General features: G+C 43.2%; 1 protein-coding gene across 1 annotated transcript in view; it reads right to left on the minus strand.

Moving 5' to 3' along the window:
- Positions 1 to 1,343: 1,343 nt before the first annotated feature.
- LOC310923490 (F-box only protein 15-like) overlaps positions 1,344 to 23,510 on the minus strand; it is a gene marked incomplete at its 3' end in the record, with an annotated part of 33,427 nt that continues 11,260 nt past the window's right edge. Inside the window, exons 6-10 of the mRNA XM_083885473.1 lie at positions 22,644 to 22,773; positions 20,280 to 20,362; positions 18,991 to 19,136; positions 13,481 to 13,605; positions 1,344 to 1,613 (exon numbers count right to left, since the gene is read on the minus strand). Coding sequence (XP_083741599.1) covers positions 1,344 to 1,613; positions 13,481 to 13,605; positions 18,991 to 19,136; positions 20,280 to 20,362; positions 22,644 to 22,773 — 754 coding nt within the window. The remainder of the gene's footprint in view (positions 1,614 to 13,480; positions 13,606 to 18,990; positions 19,137 to 20,279; positions 20,363 to 22,643; positions 22,774 to 23,510) is intronic.

The following is a 23,510-nucleotide window of genomic DNA, read 5'->3' on the forward strand; positions in this document are numbered from 1 at the left end:
GTTCCCATCAGCATCCAGTAAGAAAGACGACAAAATGCAGCTGATCATTCTTGTTCTGGCTAACGACCAAAGGTAGAAACATTTCCACTGTCTCTTTGGGTAAAGTTAACAAGGTGAACTAGAACGGTAACAGCCTCAGCTTATTGCCTTTGAAAGTCAAATTAACATACAACTCTGTGGCTGTAACATCTATCTACCTCTGTAGCATGGAAGACATGCTTACATATAAACATTGTACAAACCAATTAACGTATGGAAACAAATAAAGAGTATTTATTTTTAAGGAAATCATTACCATAATAAAGTCAGAGCAGTCAGCTATGTAATTGTCCCTGACAGGTAATGACATTGGACTCTCAGTATCGTGTAATTTTTTTTTTTTTTTTTTTTTTGTTTTTGTTTTTGTTTTTGTTTTTGTTTTTGTTTTTGTTTTTGTGTTTTTTTGGTTTTTTTTTGTTTTTGTTTTTTAAATACAGGAAGTGGAAAATTTGATCCTAAACTTACTCCAAGGAACTGGAAAGACCAGGCACATATATTCAATTTTCAATTGTATTCATATTGTTAGATAAACTATCAGATATACATTGTTTCCAAAACAACTGGATGTTACATAAATTCAGTATGAACAGACACCAGCTGAGGTTAGCTTATAATTGGGACACTTACTCAGAGGCCAATATGTGAGGCAAGTATCTAGGCTCAAATCAGACAAGGTTAGAACATGGGAAAACAGAACAAACAGGAATTTAAAGAAACGTCATAAATAGGTTTTACACATTACTTCCTTAACAAATGCCTTGACTGACATATTTTTCAAACCTGACTTCCCATCTACCCTTTCAATCTTTTACTAAAATATATTTAAGTGACGTTTTTCTGGAAAAAGCATTTAACAAAGCCTGTAATTTACCAGTAATACTCCAACAAACCTGGAGCAAACAGCACACATGCTGTTTTATTACTAAGCATTAAAAGCCAACGTTCTCAAAACCAGTGCAGCTTATGTAAGGTAAGGCATCTCCACCGTATGGCTCTCAAAAGAAGCAATTCCTTAATGACAGTAACATGTGTCTATAAAGAAAAATCTTCCTAAAAATAATTTAAATATAGCCAGCGAGAAACAGACTAATGTTCAACAGAGAAGAAAGCCTCTCACATAAATCAATATGTCTCTTTGATCCCTCAGTTGCCTATTAAAAAAATTTAGGCAATTGCGCTTATTACTGGAAAATTTGCAGTCTTGCTCGTTGGTGTCAATCTTAAATATCAGTTTGTGTTTTTTTTTATTGTGGGAGGGTTGTTTGTTTGGTTTTTAAAGCAAGGAAATTAGTGACCTAATTAAGTCAGTAATTTGTTCCATACCAGCTATTTACCTTTTTGGTGCTTACATAAAGCACCAAACTGACCACAATATATTCCTTGGTTTCTTCCAACCACACAAACTCAACACAGACTTTACCCTCTGAATCTGCATAGTCTGCAGTATAAATATGACCCATGTAGTCATAAAGGCCAGATGACTTGGTAGACAATCCCATGTGGACTGGAGCACTAAAACACCAGAAGGGCTTTCCAGTTTCATCCAAGAGAGTCAGATCCATCACAAAGCAGTCCTACAAACACAAGCAGAAGAGATTATTTCCCCATGGCCCAGTAAGTAGATCTGTCCCTGATGTTAGAAGAAATATAAAGGGTTCAGAGGGTTTTGTACAAAGGTTAAAACCTCAAAATAAAATTGATAATGGTTCACTGACCTATTGCAAGAAATACTTACTTAGAGGTTTTCTACAGAAATCAAAATTGCAACCCACAGACATGAAACACTGCAGTACAGAAGGTACCACTGCCAAACCAAATCAGACATTATTTCTTGAACATTTTTCAGCCCTTAACATCTGTTTTTCTCAATTATTAGTTACTTTACCATTCAAATGATTATAGTCCCTTCAATATGAGTAAGCAACCTAAGCTTAATGTCAGTTGCTAAACTTGTGTGAATGTAGCAATGTTTGCAAAGATACTCAGGGACCACTCAAGGCAGAGCACACAAAATTACCCTTCCAAGCCAGCTGTATACAGTACTTTTTGAAAGGCTCACAGCTTCAGTTCCCAAAAAGGTAATAGTAATAATCCTGATGTAATTCCTCCTCTTACAAATTCTTGAAAATATTTCTTTACAAGATTACACAACTAGATAATTTAAAAATGTTAATGCCAATTCTTTTGTCTTTGCAAACTGATAGTTTCCCATATCCCTTAGAAGCACAGGAGTTGTCTGTCATGGTTAGTATCAGCTGTTCCTTATTCTCTTGAGTTCTGAATCACTAAATGAATCAAATTATCTTAATTATGTTGTATCTGTGGTCCAAAAGCAGAAATAAACCAAAACCAACATATTCCATGCCAAAAAAATTCATTTGGAATGCTTTATTTCTCTGTACTACATAGTTGTGTTTCTGTTGCTCTAACATTGCTTTCACTATTACTTTACTTCAATCAAACAACATAAGGGCAGATGGCACAAACATGAGGCAGTATGATACACACAGTTTCCCTAAGCCTTTTAATGCAGACTATGCTGAAAATACAAAATTCAAACCAAACCTGATAATGATGGTATCATAAACTTATATGAGCTACAGAATCACTGGAAACCAGAAAGAATTACAATTTTCTGGTCTGACAACTTGCATATATAAGGCCAATTACAAAATGTAAAGTGGGATGTGCAGTGGTTCGGCTTTTTCCAATGGGTGCAGTTCCGGCCAGCCCTGCCGCCACTACGTCCAGGGGCTCACTTTGCCAGAGGCGTGGGCAAACTCGACCAAGGTGCGGATGGTGCGCAGAATAGAAAGGCGGGACTCTCAGGGGGTGCAACCAAGGGATGCGTAGCCCCAAGGCAGCGCTCCGGAGAGAGACGCTGGCCTCAAGATGGCACGGCTTTTTATTAGGTGGGTTCAGGGGTGGGATTGCGTGGGACCAATTAAAACTCTTTGCCAACATATAATGAGGGATGCAGAACTTTTGAACCAATAAGAAGTAACTTGGGGAGGAGGAATACATGATGAGGGGGTGGGGAAGTTATATAACTTAAAGATTGACAGGTAACCGAAAAGTGGCAAACAACCATTATGGGATGGGGTTACCAGGACAACCAAGATTTTGGCGGGAAGGTTTGAGGGGGGGGGGAAGGAAAGTCTGAGGGAAGGAGAGAAGGAGAGGGAAGGAGAGGCCATCTTAAACAATAGTAATAAATACAAAATTATAAAACACAAATTATAAAACCAAACCGGAGCAGTGAAAACCCAATTGGAATTGAATTTAAGCACCACCACATCTTCCCCTTTTTTATTTTTTTGTGATGGCTTTTGGTAGTGTCTGCTTGGGGGATAGATGTTCTGTTCCGTGAGCCACCTCTCGTCATCAGTCTCCGGTGAAGAAGTCCTCTGGGTCAGGGTATTCCTCATCTTCCCATGACGGGAGCTGCTGCATCTCGATCTTCTCGACGGGAGGAACACTGGCCCAGACGTTGTTCACGCTGAGTGACGAGGTGGCTGCAGTGATGGTCTTTTGGGTGACTCGTCGGATGATGCCAAATGCAATTCCAATTATAAGTAACAAAAACTTAGGAGTAACTTAAAATATAACAAAATAAATTAATCAACAAAAAGCCAGTGAGGAATGGGGAAGGAAGGAGCGGACCTCTCTTCCTCCGGACCAACGGGCTTCCTTTTTCTTCGCCAAGTGACATTTTTCACCTGATTATCTGACTCTTTGGAGGCCCTGGGAACATAAGGTCTCACCCACTTGGCCGGCACCCATTTAAGTTCGGTGGGTGTCGATACGCAGGCGTATCCGCGTCCCCAAGTGATTAAATCGTGTGGACCTTCCATTCTCATGGTCTCCGGGTCCTTGACAAGAACTGGCGGCTTGGATTCTAATTTCAAATTTGGGTTCCCTCCAAAGTGCCTAATTATTGGGGGATTCATCAATTCAAATGAACAATTTAGAAAATTAATTGTGTGCAAGGCCCTGGCTAATCGAATTTGGGGTGACTCCAATTTTAGAATTTGTCCCTGTTGATTGAGGACTCTTTTGATGTTTTGGTGTGTCCTCTCCACAATTGCTTGGCCTGTCGGGGAATAGGGGATGCCGGTTTTGTGTTCTACTCCCCATTGCTGGAGGAAGCTGCGGAACTCCTTGGAAATATAGCTTGGCCCGTTGTCCGATTTGATGACCTTAGGGATGCCTAGGAAAGAGAAGGCTTGGAGGAGGTGTTTAACAACATCCCCTGCTTTCTCCCCTGTATGGGCGGATGCATAGACTGCTCCAGAAAAGGTGTCCACAGACACATGGACGTACTTCAGCCTCCCAAACTGAGGGACATGAGTAACGTCCATCTGCCATACCTCGTTGCTGCTCAGCCCTCGGGGGTTTACCCCGGCATGCAAGGTTGGGACTGCATGTCGCTGGCAGCTGGGACACGTCGCCACAATGGCCTTGGCCTGATCTCGGGTTAGTTTGAACCCTCGGACCAAACCTGGCACATTCTGATGGAACAGTTGGTGGCTGAGCTTTGCCTGCTGGAAAACGTCAGGCAGCGGGGCCTTCGCGACAGGGGCAGCAAGAGCATCAGCCCTCCTGTTTCCCTCCGCTATGAACCCCGGCAAATCCGTGTGCGACCTGGTGTGCATCACGTAAAACGGTTGCTCTCGGTGGGAGATCAGCCTTATTAGCTTCGAGAGCAACTTAAACAGAGCAATGTTAGTCACTTCTTGGAGAACTGAGTTCTCCGCTCTGGACACTACACCTGCTACATAGCTCGAATCGGTTACCAAATTAAATGGTTCAGAGAACCTTTCGAAGGCCCTGACGACTGCGGCCAACTCAGCAATCTGAGGGGATCCTTCCACCTCAGCAACGTCAGACTCCCACTGCTGAGTCTGAGGATCTTTCCAAGTCACCACTGACTTGTGGGACCCTCCGGACGCGTCTGTGAAAACTGTCAAGGCTTCGAGCGGTCTTTTGCTCTGAACACTCCTTAAATTTAATTTAAATTGAGCATCCGAATTAAAAATTTTGTGGGCAGGCCGATGGATTGAAATTTGACCAGTGTAACTGTCCAGGGCAAACTGAAGTGCTTCATTCTCTTGAAGCAAGTGCTCTAACATTGCCTTTGAAATTTGGCCCGAATTCAACCGAATTGGTACGTGGATCACCTCAAAGTCGCAGCCAGCCAGTTCTCTAATGCGAACTCTGGCTTTCCGAATTAATTCAGCCATCAACTCCTGTGGGCGTGTCATCCTCTTGGACCTGTGATGGCTGAGAAAGACCCATTCTATAATAAGAAGAGGATCTCTCCTGCCTCGGTCCTTCCGGGGTATGCTGGTCACCTCGTTGTCCCATTGGAATATCATTCCATGGAGGTGCGGCAGATTCCCTAGAATGACAAATCGGAAAGGCAAATCAGCATGGCATCGATTTGCCTGTCTGGTGGACATCAACTCTTGAACCCTTTTCAGTGCTTTCTGTGCCTCCGGGGTGAGTGACCTAGGGGAACTCAGCCCCTCTCCCCCTTTCAATAAACTGAAAAGAGGTGCTAGGTCCTCGGTAGTGAGACCCAGCCAAGGCCTCACCCAGTTCAAAGCCCCACACAGCTGGTGCACATCCGCTAAGGTCTTGATGTTGGTTCTGATCGCCAATTTTTGCGGAACAATGGTCCGCTTATTAATTTCGAGGCCAAGATATTTCCATGGTGGCATCTTTTGAATTTTCGCTTCCTGCAACTCAAACCCTGCAGCAACCAGTGCAGCCACTGTCAGGTCAAGCGCATGCGTCAACAGGTCGTCGTTGGGGGCGCACACGAGCACGTCGTCCATATAATGAAAGATGACGGCCTGGTGTGCAGCTGCACGCACGGGGGTCAGCAAGGAAGACACGTACCACTGGCAAATGGCAGGAGAATTTTTGACTCCTTGGGGAAGAACCTTCCAGTGATACCTTTTCCTTGGGGCCTCTCGGTTGATGTTAGGAACCGAGAACGCAAACCGCGGAGCATCGTCGGGGTGGAGAGGAATTTGAAAAAAGCAGTCTTTAATGTCAATTACTGCCAGATTATAATTTTGGGGCAACATGGCTGGGGAAGGCATCCCTGGTTGGAGAGAGCCTATGTCCTCGATGACCTCGTTAATTTGTCTGAGGTCCTGGAGAAGCCTCCATCGGGTCTTATCCGATTTTTGTATTACGAACACTGGGGTGTTCCAAGGAGAGGTGGTCTCCTCTATGTGACCCTTTCGGAGTTGCTCTTCCACGAGCTCATTCAGCGCCTTTAATTTTTCCTTAGAAAGCGGCCACTGCTCCACCCAAACTGGAGAATCCGTTTTCCAATTCAGTTTTTGGGTGGGGCGCAGTTCAGTGACCGCAGCCTGAAAATTTTGTGGAGGGTCAGGGAATTCAATTGTTGCCCCCCACTGGGCCAGGACATCTCTCCCCCACAGGGGTGCTTTGTAATTCAAAACAAAGGGCTGGATGTTCGCCAATTGCCCATTGGACCCCTTAATTTGCACCATGTGCTTTGATTTTTTCGCCAATTGAAGGCCTCCAACACCCTCAACTTGCTCCACCACTGTCTGCAACGGCCAACGTGACGGCCATAGGTGTTCCGGGATCACCGTTACGTCCGCCCCCGAGTCAAGGAGACCTTTAATGATGGTGGTCTCCCCGCCCACCCTTAATTTGCACACCTCCTCAGGTCTGTCATGTGTGATGTACACGACCGTGCTTATCTGGGGGTGGCAGGTCTTGCAGTCGCCCTCGGGACACACCCTTTCAGGGAGTGATGGTATTGCCTGGGCGACTATCTGTCCCTTTGACAGATAAATGGGTGGAGTCGTGCAGCGAAGCCAGAGTTCAAACCACTCGGGATCCGCAGGAGTGGTTTGGGGAACAATCTCGATTTCCGGCGGGGTATGTTTACAATCCCCCACGACTACATATGTTGTGCCAATTTTGTGCCAGGTACCTCGATTTTTAGATACCGCCACACGGTGCCATTCATCATCACGGATCCACAGGGCATCAGACACTTGAAGATGAAAGGGCACTCCTTCGCTTGTTGTTGTCAAGGACTTTCCTGTGAAAGGAACAGGCACATTCGGGTCAGGATCATCAGGTGAAGGACTCCTCAAAGGGGAGTCTCTTGTCTTGTCCGGTGAATTCCCTCTCAGAGGGCTCCTCTGCTGCCTCTGGGAAGAAAAAGTCAAGTCCGTTAAAATGTCATGTCCGGTACAACTCAAATCATCATTCCCCATTCCTCCTCCCCCGGCTTGGGCCACCCGATTGGGGTCATCGCACTGGGTGGCTCCGCGCTCCCTTATTCGTTTTTTTGTTGGGAGCGTCCTCCCCTCCCATTTCCTCCTTCTCCCTCTTTGGCTTGTTTAAATTCCTGAAACTCCCGTCTCAGGGGACAAGCCTGCCACCAGTGTCCTTGCTTGCCACATAAGGCGCAAGGCCTGTCAGCTGAATTTCCAGATGGACGCCTTCCTTTTGGTACCACGGCCGCGTTGTCCTGATGGCAGGTTGGGCTCTCTGCGGTTGCTGCATTCACGGTTTTCCGTCGCTGTTCCGGCCTCTCTGGCTTTGCTGATGTCATCAGGGGGACCACCTCAGTTACCACCTCGACATAGTCCTGTAATGTCGGCTTGGGAATCCGTGGAAGGGTCAGCATGGCCTGTTTGCAGACTTCGTTGGCGTGCCTGAACGCCAGCAACGTGACCAGCCTCTCCCTTGCCACTTCGTCCTCTTCCTGCTGCTCTATGGCTACCGTTAGCCTTTCCACAAACAGCAGGAAGTTTTCCTGAGGTCCCTGAAAAACATCTGAATACGATTCCATGGGGCCGGAAGGCCGCATGGTGGAAAACGCTTTCACAGCAACACGAGCAATTTGCCTTAACAACGGCTTTGGGAGGCTTTCAGCTTGCTTTTGGGGCATCTCCCATTCTCCCTCACCCATCACATGTGACAGCGTGATCATGTTCCCTTCATTGTCCACAGCTGTGTCAGGGTCATTTGACCATCCTGGGAGAGCGTCCTGCAAGTGCCTTTTCCAGGTTGCAAACCAGAGCTGATACTCAGTTCTGGAATGCAAGCACTTGAATAGGTACTTGATGTCATGGGGGACAACCTCACTCCCGGTAACTTGGCCATCTAACAAACCAAGGAAGTACGGACTCATGCGGCCGTACTCCTTGAGGGCCTTCATGAGTTCCCTGACAACATTCTGGGACAACTGCTGCCACTTTGCCTCCTCATGCCCTCCTCTACCCCTCCTGTAGGTAACTGGAGCGATAGAAGGGACATGGGGACCATCACTTCCTGGATCCCACCCCTCCCCCTCCTTGCCCCAAGCGTGGGAACCGAAAGAAGGGGCGTGGGAACCGGGAGGCAGTGGGCGGGACTTGGGCGTCACCGAGGGGAGTGGCCTGCGACGGGAGGGGGGCGTGCCAGGGTCTGGGAAAGGCACGCCTTCGGAGGAGTGGTTTTGGGTGGAGACTCGGGAGGAGCGGCAGGTGGGGGGGTCATAGGAAGGGGTTTCAGAACAGTGACAGCCTCGGGGAAGGGTGGAAGGGGACGGAAAAGGGTTGGGGGGGGAAAACTTGGGGGACTGGGAAGGGGAAGGGAACGGGAGCGGGGCAATGGCGGCGGCGGCGGCGAGCGGCACCCCCGGCAGCGGGCTGGCGGGCAGGGCGGACAAAGAGAACGACCGCACCATGCGGCCGCCGCCATTCCGCGCCTCTGCCGCGCGAGCACTGCGTGCCTGCGCCTCTGCCGCATGGCTGCCACGCGGTTCTCCCGCGTGGGCACCGCGTGCGCATTCCACGCGCGCGCAGCGCGCGCCTTCCGCGTGGACGCCGCATGCGCCTGCGGCATGGAAGCCGCATGCGCCTGTCGCATCGGCGCCGGGGTCTCCTTCCGCATGGAAGGCGCGTGCGCCTGTCGCATGGGCGGCGCGTGCGTCTGCCGCATGGGCGGCGCGTGCCTCTGCCTCATGGACACCGCGTGCGTTTGCCGCATGGACGCCGCATGCCCGTGCCACGCGGTCGCCATGCGGTTCTTCCGCATGGACGCCTGCCACGCGGGCACCGAGCGGCTTTTCCCCCGCGCCTCCCGCGCGGGCGCCGAGCGGCTCCGCGCCGGTGCCTCCCGCGCCCCCCGCGCGGGCGCCGTTTGGCTCCGCGCAGGCATTTTGCGTGCATTCTTCTCCATTAACACTGAACCGAACTCGGGGTTTGTTTAGGGAGGTTCGGGGAAGGGAAAATTCCTCGGGAGCATGGCCAGTGCTCCGTCGGACATCCCGGGCAGACTGCCCTGTCTGTCCCGGGCGGGGGGATGGCGTCCTGAGAGCGCCAGGGCTGGCGGGCTGGGGTATGCCCGCTGCACCTCTGAGGATGCCACGGCGGGGAGAAGGGGAGGGGGACACAGAACGGGAAGAACAGGGGGTAACAGAGCTTTCTCCGGGAGACCGCTCTTTCTGCACTCCCTTCATGTTTTTCACGGCAGTTTGAATTTGCCGCGACCAGAACAGGTATTTCGCTGCATTTTTGTCTCCAGCGGCAGCTAATTTGGTAAGTTTTAAGATGACGGGGTCCCAATATCGGGGGTCTGTCACAACTTCCGGGTTCGTTCCGGGGAAATGCAGACAGAGCATGCGCACGAAATGCTTCAGTTCTCCTTTAGAAAACTTAACCTTATTAAAACTGAGAACACCAACAAAACAACGAAAAACGCCTTTCTCCTCTGCCGAGAGCCTGGCACCCATTCTCCACTTCCAAACCGTTCCGCAACACAAAATAAACTAAAAACCGAATCCCAGCACTAAAAAACTCCGGTCAGGCAGCCCCCCCCACTGCCTCCGCCCCGAAGGTGCCTCGTAAAACCAAAAAAGCCCGCTTTAAACCCCGTCTGTGCCCGTGCGCAGACAAAAAGCGGGGGGGCTCCGCGCCGGGACCCGCCGGGCTCGCCGCGCCTTCCGCGGTCCCGGTCCAGACCGGGAATCGAACCTACGTCTCCCGCGCCCGGGCCGGCAAAAGGACGAGCACGGCACCGCTCCGGTCCCGCGATCCCGCTCCCGGGGCAACCGGCTTCACCGGGAATCGAACCCAGGTCGCGGCGGTCAGAGCGCTGAACCCTAACCACTACACCACGGGCTCTGCCGTGCTGCTCCCGATCTCGCGGCCCCGGTTTCTTCCCGCGGCGCGCCCGTGTCGCTTCCCCCGATCCCGGAGCGAGCTGGGACCAGCTCGGAACCACGGAAACTCAAAACATAAAACAACAAAAAGAAATAAAAACAGGAACCGCGAAACAAAAACCCGAGAGAGGAAAACAACCCCCCCACGGGCGCCGCGCGGCTGGATCCCCCCGAGGACAGTCTCTCCTGGGCTGGATCTTCCCTTTTGGGTAGGGTGAGGGCAAGGGGCTCACACGCTTACCCGTCCCTGGTTCCTGCGTGGGTACAGCGGTTTGGTCTGGGGTAAATCCGCACTGAAGAGGACTTCGCTGGGTGCTGCGAAGCTACCCTCCTCTCCCTCCCGGGAGCGCACCTGAAGGCTGCTTCCACTAGGAGGTGCGACGACAATGAAAAATCCGTAAAAGGTCCTGACGGACCGGATTCAAGCACGTGGCTCTCAAATTGAGGGCACAGCGTCAGAGCCGTCGCCGTCGAGCTGCCAGTTCTTCGCCCACGCGTGACAGCCCCACGTTGGGCGCCAGCTTGCAGTGGTTCGGCTTTTTCCAATGGGTGCAGTTCCGGCCAGCCCTGCCGCCACTACATCCAGGGGCTCACTTTGCCAGAGGCGTGGGCAAACTCGACCAAGGTGCGGATGGTGCGCAGAATAGAAAGGCGGGACTCTCAGGGGGTGCAACCAAGGGATGCGTAGCCCCAAGGCAGCGCTCCGGAGAGAGACGCTGGCCTCAAGATGGCACGGCTTTTTATTAGGTGGGTTCAGGGGTGGGATTGCGTGGGACCAATTAAAACTCTTTGCCAACATATAATGAGGGATGCAGAACTTTTGAACCAATAAGAAGTAACTTGGGGAGGAGGAATACATGATGAGGGGGTGGGGAAGTTATATAACTTAAAGATTGACAGGTAACCGAAAAGTGGCAAACAACCATTATGGGATGGGGTTACCAGGACAACCAAGATTTTGGCGGGAAGGTTTGAGGGGGGGGGGAAGGAAAGTCTGAGGGAAGGAGAGAAGGAGAGGGAAGGAGAGGCCATCTTAAACAATAGTAATAAATACAAAATTATAAAACACAAATTATAAAACCAAACCGGAGCAGTGAAAACCCAATTGGAATTGAATTTAAGCACCACCACAGGGATGGTGTTGGGTGGTGGGATGGTGAGGTTTCCATGCATTTCCTTCCTGGTTCTAGTCAGGATCAGGTTAATTTTTGCAGCAGCCAGGAGGTAGCATGGCTAACACAGTGACATTGTTCTATACCACCTCATCTCATTTCCAGGAGCAAGGAAAAGGTTGTCTTCTCAGTCAGACTATTGTGGCATGGTCAGGTTGAGTTCCTCCCTTCACATGCATGTTTGCATGTTAATCACTCGCCTCTCTTGTACCTTCTTATTATTAATTTTGTTGCTGCTACTCTCCATTTTCTTCTCCCATTGCTGTTTCCAGTAAACTGCTCTTATCTCAACCTTGACCTTTACCTTTGTGCCTCCAGTTCTCCCCTCCAGCTCAGCACAGGGCAGAGGAAGGGGAGAGAGCCAGTAGAGAGTGTGATTTGGAGTGGTTACAGTGAGAACATTAAATTGGAGAATACCATTCCTAAGCCATGACAATTTCCAACTATCTGTACTTCAGCAATTAAATTTTTTACTAAAAAACCCAGAAGTGCCAAGAAAGCTTTTGGGTTTTTTGGTTTTCCTTAAGAGTATTAAACAAAATTCAAATAAATTCCAAGTAGTGGAATGTCCTACTTCTGTGGCTGATGTTATTCGGCCTCCACACATTTTAAGAATTTTAGACACTTATGGTAAAGACCACAGTGAATTCAACCCATGGCTATATGCTGACAAATTCTATCTGTCACCCCAAAATGAGGCATTTAAAAAAATTGTATTCTTTATTTTGTCGTAGAAACAAACACTCAATATAATTTATGCCGTATGCACATAGGAGGGAGACTAAAACTGAAAAACTAAAGACTACAGCCACAGCTGTTTCCTCTGTCAGATAACTTCCTAAATTCTTATATACTACTCAGGAGTATTTTCATGGAAAAAAAAAATCCTGCCAAGCAGCTGAATCACAGATTAGACTCGGGTTAAAATCACAGAATGATTTGGGTTAGAAGGGACTTACATAAGTCATCTAATTCCAACTCCCCTGCCTCACCATGCTCATCATGGGCGAAAGAATTTTTTTGCCTTTTTTTGTCAATGTCCAATTTAAATCTACCCTCTTTCAGTTTAAAAATATTGTCCCTTGTTTTGTCAACACATGCCTCAGTAAAAAAGTCTCACCTTATCAAACAATATTTCATTCCACATCTATACATGATTGGCAGAAACAGCAGTTTTATTAATTTTGAGGGTCTTTTCAAAAGAAGTGCCAAATTTGAAATCAAGTGTTGAACTAAGTGATTTTCCAGTAGTGCTTAAACTACATTCATCAGAATTTTTACAACTTCTGAAACATTCACGCCGATAAAGTACATTTAAAAATATGTGCCTTCACCACTATTGCAAAAGGTACAGAAATAATCTGAAGCTTTGTTTGAAGTAACTCTTTCAGGAATTTTATCCAACAGAATGTGTGAGCATTCCTCTAAAAAAATAAAAAGTTAATCCAGCTGACTGATGTACCTGACTGGAGCTAGGTGCTGACTGTGTGGATGTGGTCTGTAGTTTCTCCCTGTGGCCACTGGCATTTTAACATTCCCCAGCAGTTCCTAACTTTCACTGCATACACACCACAGAACTGCAGAGTATTTCCCCAGAGGTTCAAGGCTTATTGCTCACAAACAAACCCCAACCAACCAACCAACCCAAAACAAACAAAAAACCACAAAACAAAACAAAAAAAACCAACCCACCCTCACATCAAACCCAAAAAAAGCCCTCACAAAAAGTACATCTGCAGTATTTTTTCTTTTTTTTTTTTTTGTCCAGCATTTACAAGCAAGGCTGGTCAGCCACAGCATCTTTGCTGAGTGGAAAGCACTGGAGTGATAACACACATTACATGAATGAGTCTAGCATGCAATCCACACACTATGAGAGAAAGCAGAAAATGTTTTTCCTCAAAATTCACTTATTTTTTAAAATATTGGAACACAGGTCTTTGTCTAGTAACAGACACCTTCTACATATCAAAAAATTGTTTTAAAATTAGCATATTTAAGATGCACAAACATAATTCTGTTTTGAGATAAGCATTTCCACAAACAAAAAAATATTTCTGACCTTTACATTGCCTTTAAACACATCTGTTTCCCAGCATATGCCAAGTGTCCCAGTAATAGGAAAGTGCTTCCTATTATCCTTCAAGTTTACAACTCTGAGCCTCAGGTATCCATTTTCAATGTCATCTGAAAATATAAACAATATACAACATTACAGCAGTATAAATCAAATTCAGTCCAAGTACGCTGTAAATGTTCTCCTTTTCATGTCTTTTTCATCTCACTCACCAATAAGAAACCCTGCCATACACCAACAGCTAAATATCAAGCACTTCATAGAGGAATTAAGTTGCAGTTCGAAGTTTGATTCTGTGATCCACAGCAGAAATAGCAGCTAAAAATTCTTTTGTATTTTTTAGCATAAAAATAGGAATGGCACCTAAAGAACTTACACAAGGATGCAAGGAGTAAATTTCATATTCAACACTTCCATCTCTAACTGGAAACTCAACCCAATAAAAAGGGTATACAGGTAACAATTTCTCCTTAGAAAGGATATTGCATCATTTAAATTGACATGCATTATGATTTGATTTGAATCAAGTTTTTAAATTATGAATTTAATTTTTTTTAAAGTAGCTTTCCAAAACTCCTGGTTCTTGGGGTTTTTTTGGCAGAACTACTATGATTTGTGATTTTTTTATTACTACGTATATCCATATTTCTTTGGTATCTCTTCTCTCAGAAGAGATTGACTTTTTTTTTTTTTTTTTTCCTTTGCTATCAGAGGAGGAACCAGGGACTCCAACATTCTAATTATAAGTTTGGGAACATTATAATGAACACAATCTGACTACAAAGAAAAGTGAAAATAAAAGCATCACATGACACAAGCAGATTTCTTGGTAGGACATCCCTTAGACAAGTTTCCTTGAACAAGAGATTCTCTCTCAAAAGAGCAAAACAAAAGCACTAGAGACCTCAGTACAAAAAAGAAAATATCTAGGACTTGCAGGAGACAAATGAGAAGGGCGAGAAGGAATTCCCAGGAATATAATGCCTGTCAGGATCCAGTAGCAGGTCCTGGATGGTAAGGTAACAAGCTAAGGGGCTTGCAGAGGTTTAAGATGGAAGTGACAGAGTGAAAAAGGAAGTGTTTTGCCTGTGATTCTCCTTCGATCAAGCTGAAGTAGCAGCATGAGGCCACAGACAGAAGAAGCAACATCAGAAAGGCTGGCTGTGAGTTAAATGGCTGCATCCAGCAGGCAGTGCCAGCAAAACCTCTGCTTGGTGGCTGCTTGAAGCAGATCGTTAGAGGCAGTGAAGGAGAAAGAAAGCCCACACTTCAACACAGAGGCCAAAAACTTCTCTGAACTGGTGCTGTAGAGCCAAGGCACAAACCAATGCTGGAAAGGCATCACTCACCAGTGGGGAGTCCAGAGAATACTTACTCTGGGGAGGAAGCAGCCCAGCACATGACAGAGAACAGCAGCTGCAGGTTTTTCAATACAGACACTGTCTGGAATAGGAGTGTGAATACAGTAACCAACGTGACCATGCCCAGGAAATATTTTGTAGGAAATACTTTGTATGGTTGAAGGAAAATGCAATCGTCCGGACCATGATACCCACTGTCTTTGCAGTGAAGTGCAAAAGAAATCAGTGAGAAAAATGTAAGCAGAATTCGTTTCCAGGACCCAGCTCAAAGTAGAAAAAGGGCATTAACTTGATACCTGTCCAAATGGTTCAGTTCCAAAACCTCAGTAAATCAAATTCAATGACAAAATGTCATTCAAGGTAAAAATATTTTACTTAGTTTACTAACTAACCACTGAAAGACCACACTTAAAGTTGAGTTTTTGAACAAGATTTGAAAACATCAGTCAACAAGCATTTTTTTCTAAGATGACTATTTGGTTATCCACAATTCCAGTCTGAATGGAAGTGGCCATTTCTCTTACTCATTCAAATCAAATGAAGTTTGAATGGATTAAAAATGGATTGAAAAAAGCATTCTGCTAATAAATTAATGAAGCCCAGGACATCACTGCCACTGCATGACATTAATACACCACTGCTAGATAGATCAGCTGGCTAAGGTGTATTATAGTTACTTCTTAACTTTAGCCAGAATGGAAATAGGCAACAGATCAAGAATCTGAAGGCTAATTATTCATGGGCTGGTTAATCCAGTCTTTATATATGGGTTTTTTTAATATAAAAGCTCCATTGCAGTCTTTATATTCCAGAGGAGGGAAAAGTCTGCCTAGAAACAAGCAAGGAACTGCAGGCTAAGTACTGAAGTCTTCCCTTCCTCACCCCAGTCACATAAGAAAATGAAATTAAAGGACAGAACAAGCTATGTTAAACATATGAAGAGAAACACAGAGAAAGCAAATTGGACAGGGCTTTCTTCAGCCTGATCCAGACTTTGTTTCATTGTCCCCTTATAACATCTCTAGTCCTTGGTTTATGCAAGACACGCATAGCAGCAAAGCAGCAGAGTAAGTTATAGGGAACAAATATTTCCAAGTAAAGGTAATAAAGAACATATATCATGTAGACAAACTTCAGGGGAAAGAAACAAATAGACCAATAGTTCCGGAGTACTTATTTTAGCTAAAAGCCAAGGAAGTTTGTTTTGCTAACCAAGCCTTTGTTGCAAATTGTCATTTGATTGGTATTTTCAGAGGAAAAGCTGTGCTTAACACTAATTCTGGTGCCAACAACCAGCCTTAAGACACTGAAATGGTTATTTAAACTTGCAAATCAATCTTCAAGGTCAAGCAAAACATTTCAAAAGCCTGATATGAAATTTTTCAAACAAATCTTAAAAGCTCTCTAAATACACAAAAATCAACTCTCACATTTTGCAAGCACATCACATCAGTTTACATCAACAAGAAATGACATTGAAAAGTCAAAGCTTAAACTACCATGTGGGTACAAAGCTGTGCTTAAAAAGTTGAAAACCTAGGTAAATACACTTCAAAAGTATTTATTAAGAAGCTGGATTCATAGCTTCTGGGAGTCTTCTGGGAGAAAAGCCTGTCATACCTTCCTGAAAACAAGGAAAGTTTTCTAAATATTTTCAATTCAGTTACAAAGTATTTAGCATATTCACCCTACACTATCTGCCAGTGAGACCATATTGCCAATTCTGTTTACATGAAAAGGAGAATAAAACAAAATGCTAAACCCCAGCCCAAACAGTGGCAAACCAGCTAATTACTGTAATGTAAGTATTAATAACAGAAAAAAAAATCTGAAGCCATATACACTCCATCTACTTGGTTCAATGAAGTGTGACATAACTTTTTTAATTTAATATTAAGAATTCTGCAAAAAGAATTGCAAACAGAGTAGCAAAATGAAGCTCAATACTAATAGACACTAACAAAAAGCAGATAAATATTAATATTGAACAAATAAACCAGTTATTCTGCAAAATACAAATGGGCATTCTCTGGTAACCTAGGAAGGCCTAGAGCTCCCTAACGAAAACCAATAAATAAGTAAAAGAACAGTATAATAGCTGACAACTGATCTGTGCCTCAAGTTGTAGAAATTGCCATGGGCATGTCTATAATTTAAAATAAAACTGGACTCAGTAGAGAATTTTCAAAAATAGCAAGACAAGAACATTGCAGACTTCCATGCTTCAGAGTCCTCCCAGAGGAAGGGACAAAGAATATTATTAGAAGGGAGCCTAAAACCAAAACACAAACCAGCAAACACAACCAGTCTGGACAAACCTGGCCACCACATTCAGCAACACCATGTTCACCAAAATGAGAAAAATGAACAACAACTTAGAATGAAAAATGTGAGAGCAGACAACCATATGCTGCATCACTACACCATTTCAGGAGGAAGTCAAGCATTTTCCACAAGGAATTATTGTGTGAGCACATGGAAGGGACAAGTTGACAAATGAGCTTATTGTCTGCAGAACCATGGCTTCAGCTGCCTGATGTCCTGTGAGACCAGAATCTGGTGGCTGTCACACTGCTGAAGGTCACAAAACCAGTAATTCAGAAAACACTCGTGAGCATAAAACAGATTCTGTAACTTGCAAAGTGAGATGGCATCACAACTGTAGCTCAGGGACATTTCCTAAAATTTGCATAAAGATCAGCTTATCAGCTTAATCTTTTGTGGAAGTAGCTTCTAAGCAGCAAGAAAGTGGTATCAAGAAAGGAAGTATGCCACATAATACTTTTTCTTGTGCAACTGTATTGCTAGGAGCATAACATTTTCATTTTAGAAAACAAAATATGACATTCAGCTAAACCAGAACAACCAACACAATTCCAAAAACTCAATCCTCTTGCCAATTTTGAGACGTTTTGGGGTTTTTTCGGATAATATAAAGAGGATTCTTGTACTACACAACACTTCAGGTAAGATTTCTTGCTACATGCGTAGACTTTCACTGAAGTTTTAGCCGTAGAATTATTCATTTAGTTTAAGCTTGCAACTTTTCTGGAATCTGAAAAATGTATTTCAGGTATATTTCAGGTTCAAGGACTACTACACTCCACACTGCACAAGGCTGCCATCTAAATGACAGCTCTTGGAATCACCAAACACCAACGAGAAAAACCAAACCAAATCACGGGGAAATTCTGTAGCCCGGTAAAAGCGCTCACGTCTGACAACAGTGCCCTCTACTGACCGAAAAACAACATGTTCTGCAATCCGCACTGCTCAGGAGTGTGGATAAAAAAAATTACTGCCGATACAAAAAAAAATTATTTGGGAGCAATAATTAATTTACAGTACTTAATTCTAAATTAAATTCATGACAATGTCTAATTTTAATATTTTAATCTGTCTCTGCTTACAGAAAGACAGCTATGTAGCTGTAGGAATTTATGCTGAAGTTATGTCAAAAGAGAGATCACACATGTATTTTTCAAAACCTCAGTACAATTATGAATTTGGGCTGTATGAGAATAACAGGGATGGTCAATCACGTCTCATGGAAAGAAGTGCTGAAAACAGAATGAAGCAGCAGTTAAAAAAAATGACTGAAATTGTTTACCACACAATGACGAGATGCCAGAACAGGCAACCTCAAGCTCACCAAAAAAAACCCTATAGATCTTAAAGTTCACAGTAACTTCTACAAATTTATCTATATTTTCAATCTGTCTGTGCATCCAAAGTATACTCAAGGAGAATTCTACAGAAATAAGCTTCCAAATTGTACGAGGACAAACTGTCTCTCCTTTATAAAATACAACTGAAAGAAACATCAGCCTGCACCAAGAGCTATGCCACCGCATTATTAATGCAGCAGAGAACTAAAAGAAAAGACCCTGACAATCTGAAGAATTCAGTCCCAGGCCTGACACTATAAAAATGTAACAATGGGCAGACTTCTTACAGAGCAGCCTTAGGATGCCACACAAAGCACCATGCAGATATAAAGAAACCACACAACTAACAGACATCTTACTCTTAAAATTCCATTTCAGTTTCACCCCTTAAAAGAGAGAAACTGGATACAAGAAGGAAAGACAGGGATCATTTCTAAAACAAACATTATTGTTCTGTCAACTTTACGTTTTCTGCAGAAGAGGCACTTGAATGATCCACACAGGTACATGCAGGTTCTGCCATGAAGGTCAAGATGCAGGTTGTACTCATGCAGTCCATACTCTGAGTCAATATCATCCAGTAAAGGTTGATTAGGTGGAGGAGTATATTGACTTGAAAAAAAGAAAAATAATAGAATTTAGCAAGGGGGAACATGACTTAATAGAGATGTAACATACAGCCCTACACTGAGACTGTCATCTTAAGACAGTTTTGAAATCAAACATCTCTAGTTCATCACACTTCTTTTAAACTAATACAGTGTCTAAAACTGCTGATCAGCTGTTCAGCCCAGCCAAAGGGAGAAAATATGTCAGTCAACTTTAAAAGGTACATCTGTTAAACTTCAAAACACGGATTTGTCTTCAACAAAGAAAAAAGCATCAGCTTAACTACAAATCTAAAAGCCCACTAGCTCTAGAGACTTCTCTGAAATAGCAAATATTGAAATTATTTTGCCTGTGCCTAACTAAATAACTACTGCACATAAATGACCTGAAGTGACCACATGCCAGAGGCAACTGAGCAACTTCTACACAGGATCCAATCTGGTACTAAGAGAGAAGGTGTTAAATCTTACATTCTGTGAGAGAAGAGCCACACTGAGTTATAGTGGGCATTTAAGACTACTGGTAGATACAAAAGTATCTGACTAGAAAGCGGAGTGGCAAATAAATTCCCCAAATACTGTTCTAAAGCTAAAAAAAAAAAAAAAATTGTATTTTTAAACAGTTTATAATGTATAAACAGGTATTACATTATACACTGCAATATACACATATACAAACACTTAATAGGAAACCCTGCTACTCTCTGAATAGGACTAAAAGATAATTGCAAGCACCTCACCAGTTTACCAGAATTTTTCTCCCCTCTTACACAGCCAAAGATTACTTCTCTACTTCCTGAAATGTCTCCCTCTTTTCTATCACTGTTTCAGATAGGAAGAGGAAATAAAAAGACTGCTTATGAAAAGGGAGAAAGTATGGGCAGTGTATTTCTAACTTTCTCAATACAGCCAGTACTAGTACACTTTTTTAACTAAATTATCTCCACAATAGCATAATGATGGCAATATTTTAGTATGAAAATGCTTCTACATTTTTGTATTTACTGTAACTGTTGTTTATATTACACAAGAATAGTTAATTACTGCCTAAACATAAGCATCTTACCAGCAGGCAATTTTAATTGTAAAACTCAAAGCTTTATTCAAAAGGTTATCTTTACTTCCCACAAAGGAAAACCAAACTTACACAGTAGCAGAACCCAAAATGCTTCTCTCAAGAAGTTGATTATAATGAAGATTCGCCATAACAAAAGCAATTTCATTTTTCTCCTGAAAAGTTAATTAAAGTATATGTATTTTTATCTGGAAATTCTTTTTTTCACAAGGTCTTTCTGAGCATTAAAATTCATAGAGAAATGCTGCCGCTTATTACTCTGCCAGTTACTGTAATAATGTTAGTAATGGCTTGCTTTAATACTTGGACTCCTAAAACCTTTACTGTTTTTTCACAAGAGTACAGAATATATATAAAAGATTACAGAATTTCTGTATTACAGGGAAAGAGAGGGAAACTACCTATGTCTAGGCAAAAATTATGAGAGCTCCAAGAATTGCCCCTAGCTTCTAATAACCACTTTTAAAAAGATACCTAAACAAAATCAAACTGCACTTACTCCCAACTGCTGAAACATCAAGATTATTTTCCCATGTAAAGAACTATTTCCAAAGAGGGCTAACATCAGTGAGGAATACAGAATTATTCAATAGAAACTGTGAATTTCAAAGTAAAAAACATGTCTTCACCAGACTATTTAGTCCTAGGAAAACATTAAAAACATAACCTTCTACAGATGTCTATACAGAGAAAACATCAATGCGAAAACTAGAGACAGAGGTATATATTTACTTCAAGAACACAATACTAGGATATCAAGTTTTTTTTTTCTTTAAATGCATTTTTTAAAATCCTGCATTTCCAAACACAGAAGTCAATAGGAAAATAATTCCCTGCCAGAAGTCTATTACTCTCCTGAAATGTGGGCAACTACTGTTTTCATCTCTCTGGGTTACCAGAAAATGACATCCTCTATTCAAACTTTTGGCTTTTTAACTGCTCCTGTATTTTCAAAGTGCAAAATTACAGCTATAAAAGATTTAACTAGGGAGATCTATCAATCTCATAATTTCTCAGTCTTTCTCTGTCCAAATACCAGAAGGCCCACGTAACCTGCCCTTGGTTTCTGTTATGCAGATATGTGCAAAAAACAAGACGTGTGGCATTTACAATTATTACACCCACTGACACTTAACTACCTCATATTACTCTGCCTACACAGAGAATAAGAACTGCTGTTCAGAAAAGCAAGCAGGGAAAATATACTGGAGTGAGGCACTCGATTCTTAACAATGATGTGAAACTTGGTTATGACTGAACCATTTCCAGGTGCTGAAAGATCTCTCTTTCTGAGCATGGATGGGGCCAATGCATGAGCAAGACCAGAGAGCCAACAATACAGGGGCACCCATCTACAAAACGTCTGAAGATAAGAGAGAAATGGCTGTTCACTTAGCAGAGATTTTCACAGACTGAAACAACCAATAATGGGTTTATGCCAGTCAGGTTTTCAAGTTTTCCAGGAAATGGATTTTCACTCTTACCTTTAAGTAGGAGTGAAAGAAATAGTCCTTCTGCACTTTTAAACATTGCCTCTGGCGATTGTGTACATTTGAGGCAGCATGTTTGCAGCTGGAGATTAGACACAACTTTGAGGAACTGCTCACAGCCTCCCTTAGGAAAGTTCCAAATAACCTAAGTCTACATCAAGAGCATGGCTGAGGGGAGGAAAAAAGGGCTACCACCTCTCAATTCAGACCAAGAGCAGAACACCTGAAACAGGCCTCCATAGCACCCAGAGCTACATAGCCACAGGCAGACACAGAGGTGCCAGTGCATCCCATGCAAAGATGCAGATTCCTTCTGAAGTCGACTTCAGATGTTCGGCACTGCCCTCTAAAGACATTCATGTCTAGACTTACCCTACAGAGGCTAACTGCTTAACCTAGACTCTTAATACCAAGAATTTAATACCCCCAAAAGGGCACCATTTACAGCATTCCTGCTGCTGGAGCAGGATACAGCTACCTGGTGATGTAGATTAAAATTAAGTTGCTATGTGGGAACTCATCACTTTGAGTGGCATGGGCAGGTAATGGCATGAATCAGAGGAAGAAGCACTTCTTTTCTCAAACCATTCCATTTAAAATTATTCTAGCATATCAAACTTGGGCATGTGAAGACTGTAAAATAAATAAAATTGAACACAGCATCTAATATGGAATGATAGATAACTGATCTCTTAATTAGAAGTGGATTTTTTAAAAAAGTATATATACTCCTGTGACAGCTCTTCAGGATACAATAAATCTTCCACTTACTGTCCCTACATGTGTTTTGTGGTTACTAGTTTAGACAAGATCTTTCAAAATCCAAAGGGGAAAAAAAAGGAAGATTAAAAAAAAAAAAGCCCTCCTCAAACCCAAACTACAAGCCATTTTTTTTTTTTTTTTCATTCAAATCATAATAAAATACAGAAACAAAATGTTATCTTACCTTCCAAATTCCTACTAAGAGTCCTGGACTCAGACTGAAGAGCTGGACAAGCTCATCAGCACCAACTGCGACACTACTTTCAGTCAGGTTGCCAAGAGGGTATTCAGCAATCAAGGAAAATCGACGAGGTCTTTGAAAAGAACATACAGAATGAAGTAAAAAGGCTGTGTCTCCTTATTCATGTAAAAGTTCAGTTTAATTTCATTTTTAACTGTAAAGTCTGACCAGCAGCACATGATGAAAATGGTTTTGAAAGCATTTGCCATGCAGAATCATAAACCATACATTTGAACAACCACAGTGTACTAGCAGGATCTCAACCCCTAACAAGAAAAGAAATAAAAAACACTACGATCTTCTAAAACATGCTTAAAAAAAGAACTTACGTACTTGCCCAATTTTTCAAGATACAGAATTACTTTATAACTTGTTTTTCATACTCTATTGATACTAGATGAAATCACTGAGAAGCAAAATTCAAAGGAAAGTATCAAACTGTACATATAATAAATTAAAAGTATGTGCTACAGGAAGCTTTCCTTTTTTAGATTTTTTTTCTATATTTTACCTATAATTAAAGCCATTAGCTCCAAAAAAATCTTAAATATAAGTTCATGAACACTCTTATTAACTAATGATGCATTTTAAAAAAGGGCAGTAAGTAAGAGTTTGCATTACCTACTCAGAATGAAGAAGTCTTCCTCAAATCCTTTTCAGACTCAGGCTCTTACTATATTCAAAACAGTTCCTAGACTTCCACATAGTATCACTGTAATACCACCTACAATCAAACACTGAACACTGTCTGGGATGGGGCATCCACAACCTCCCTGGACAACCCATTCCAGTGTCACACCACTCTTACAG

Source organism: Zosterops lateralis (assembly GCF_965231275.1).
Source record: "Zosterops lateralis genome assembly, contig: HAP1_HAP1_SCAFFOLD_70, whole genome shotgun sequence".
In the NCBI taxonomy this organism is placed as follows: domain Eukaryota; kingdom Metazoa; phylum Chordata; class Aves; order Passeriformes; family Zosteropidae; genus Zosterops; species Zosterops lateralis.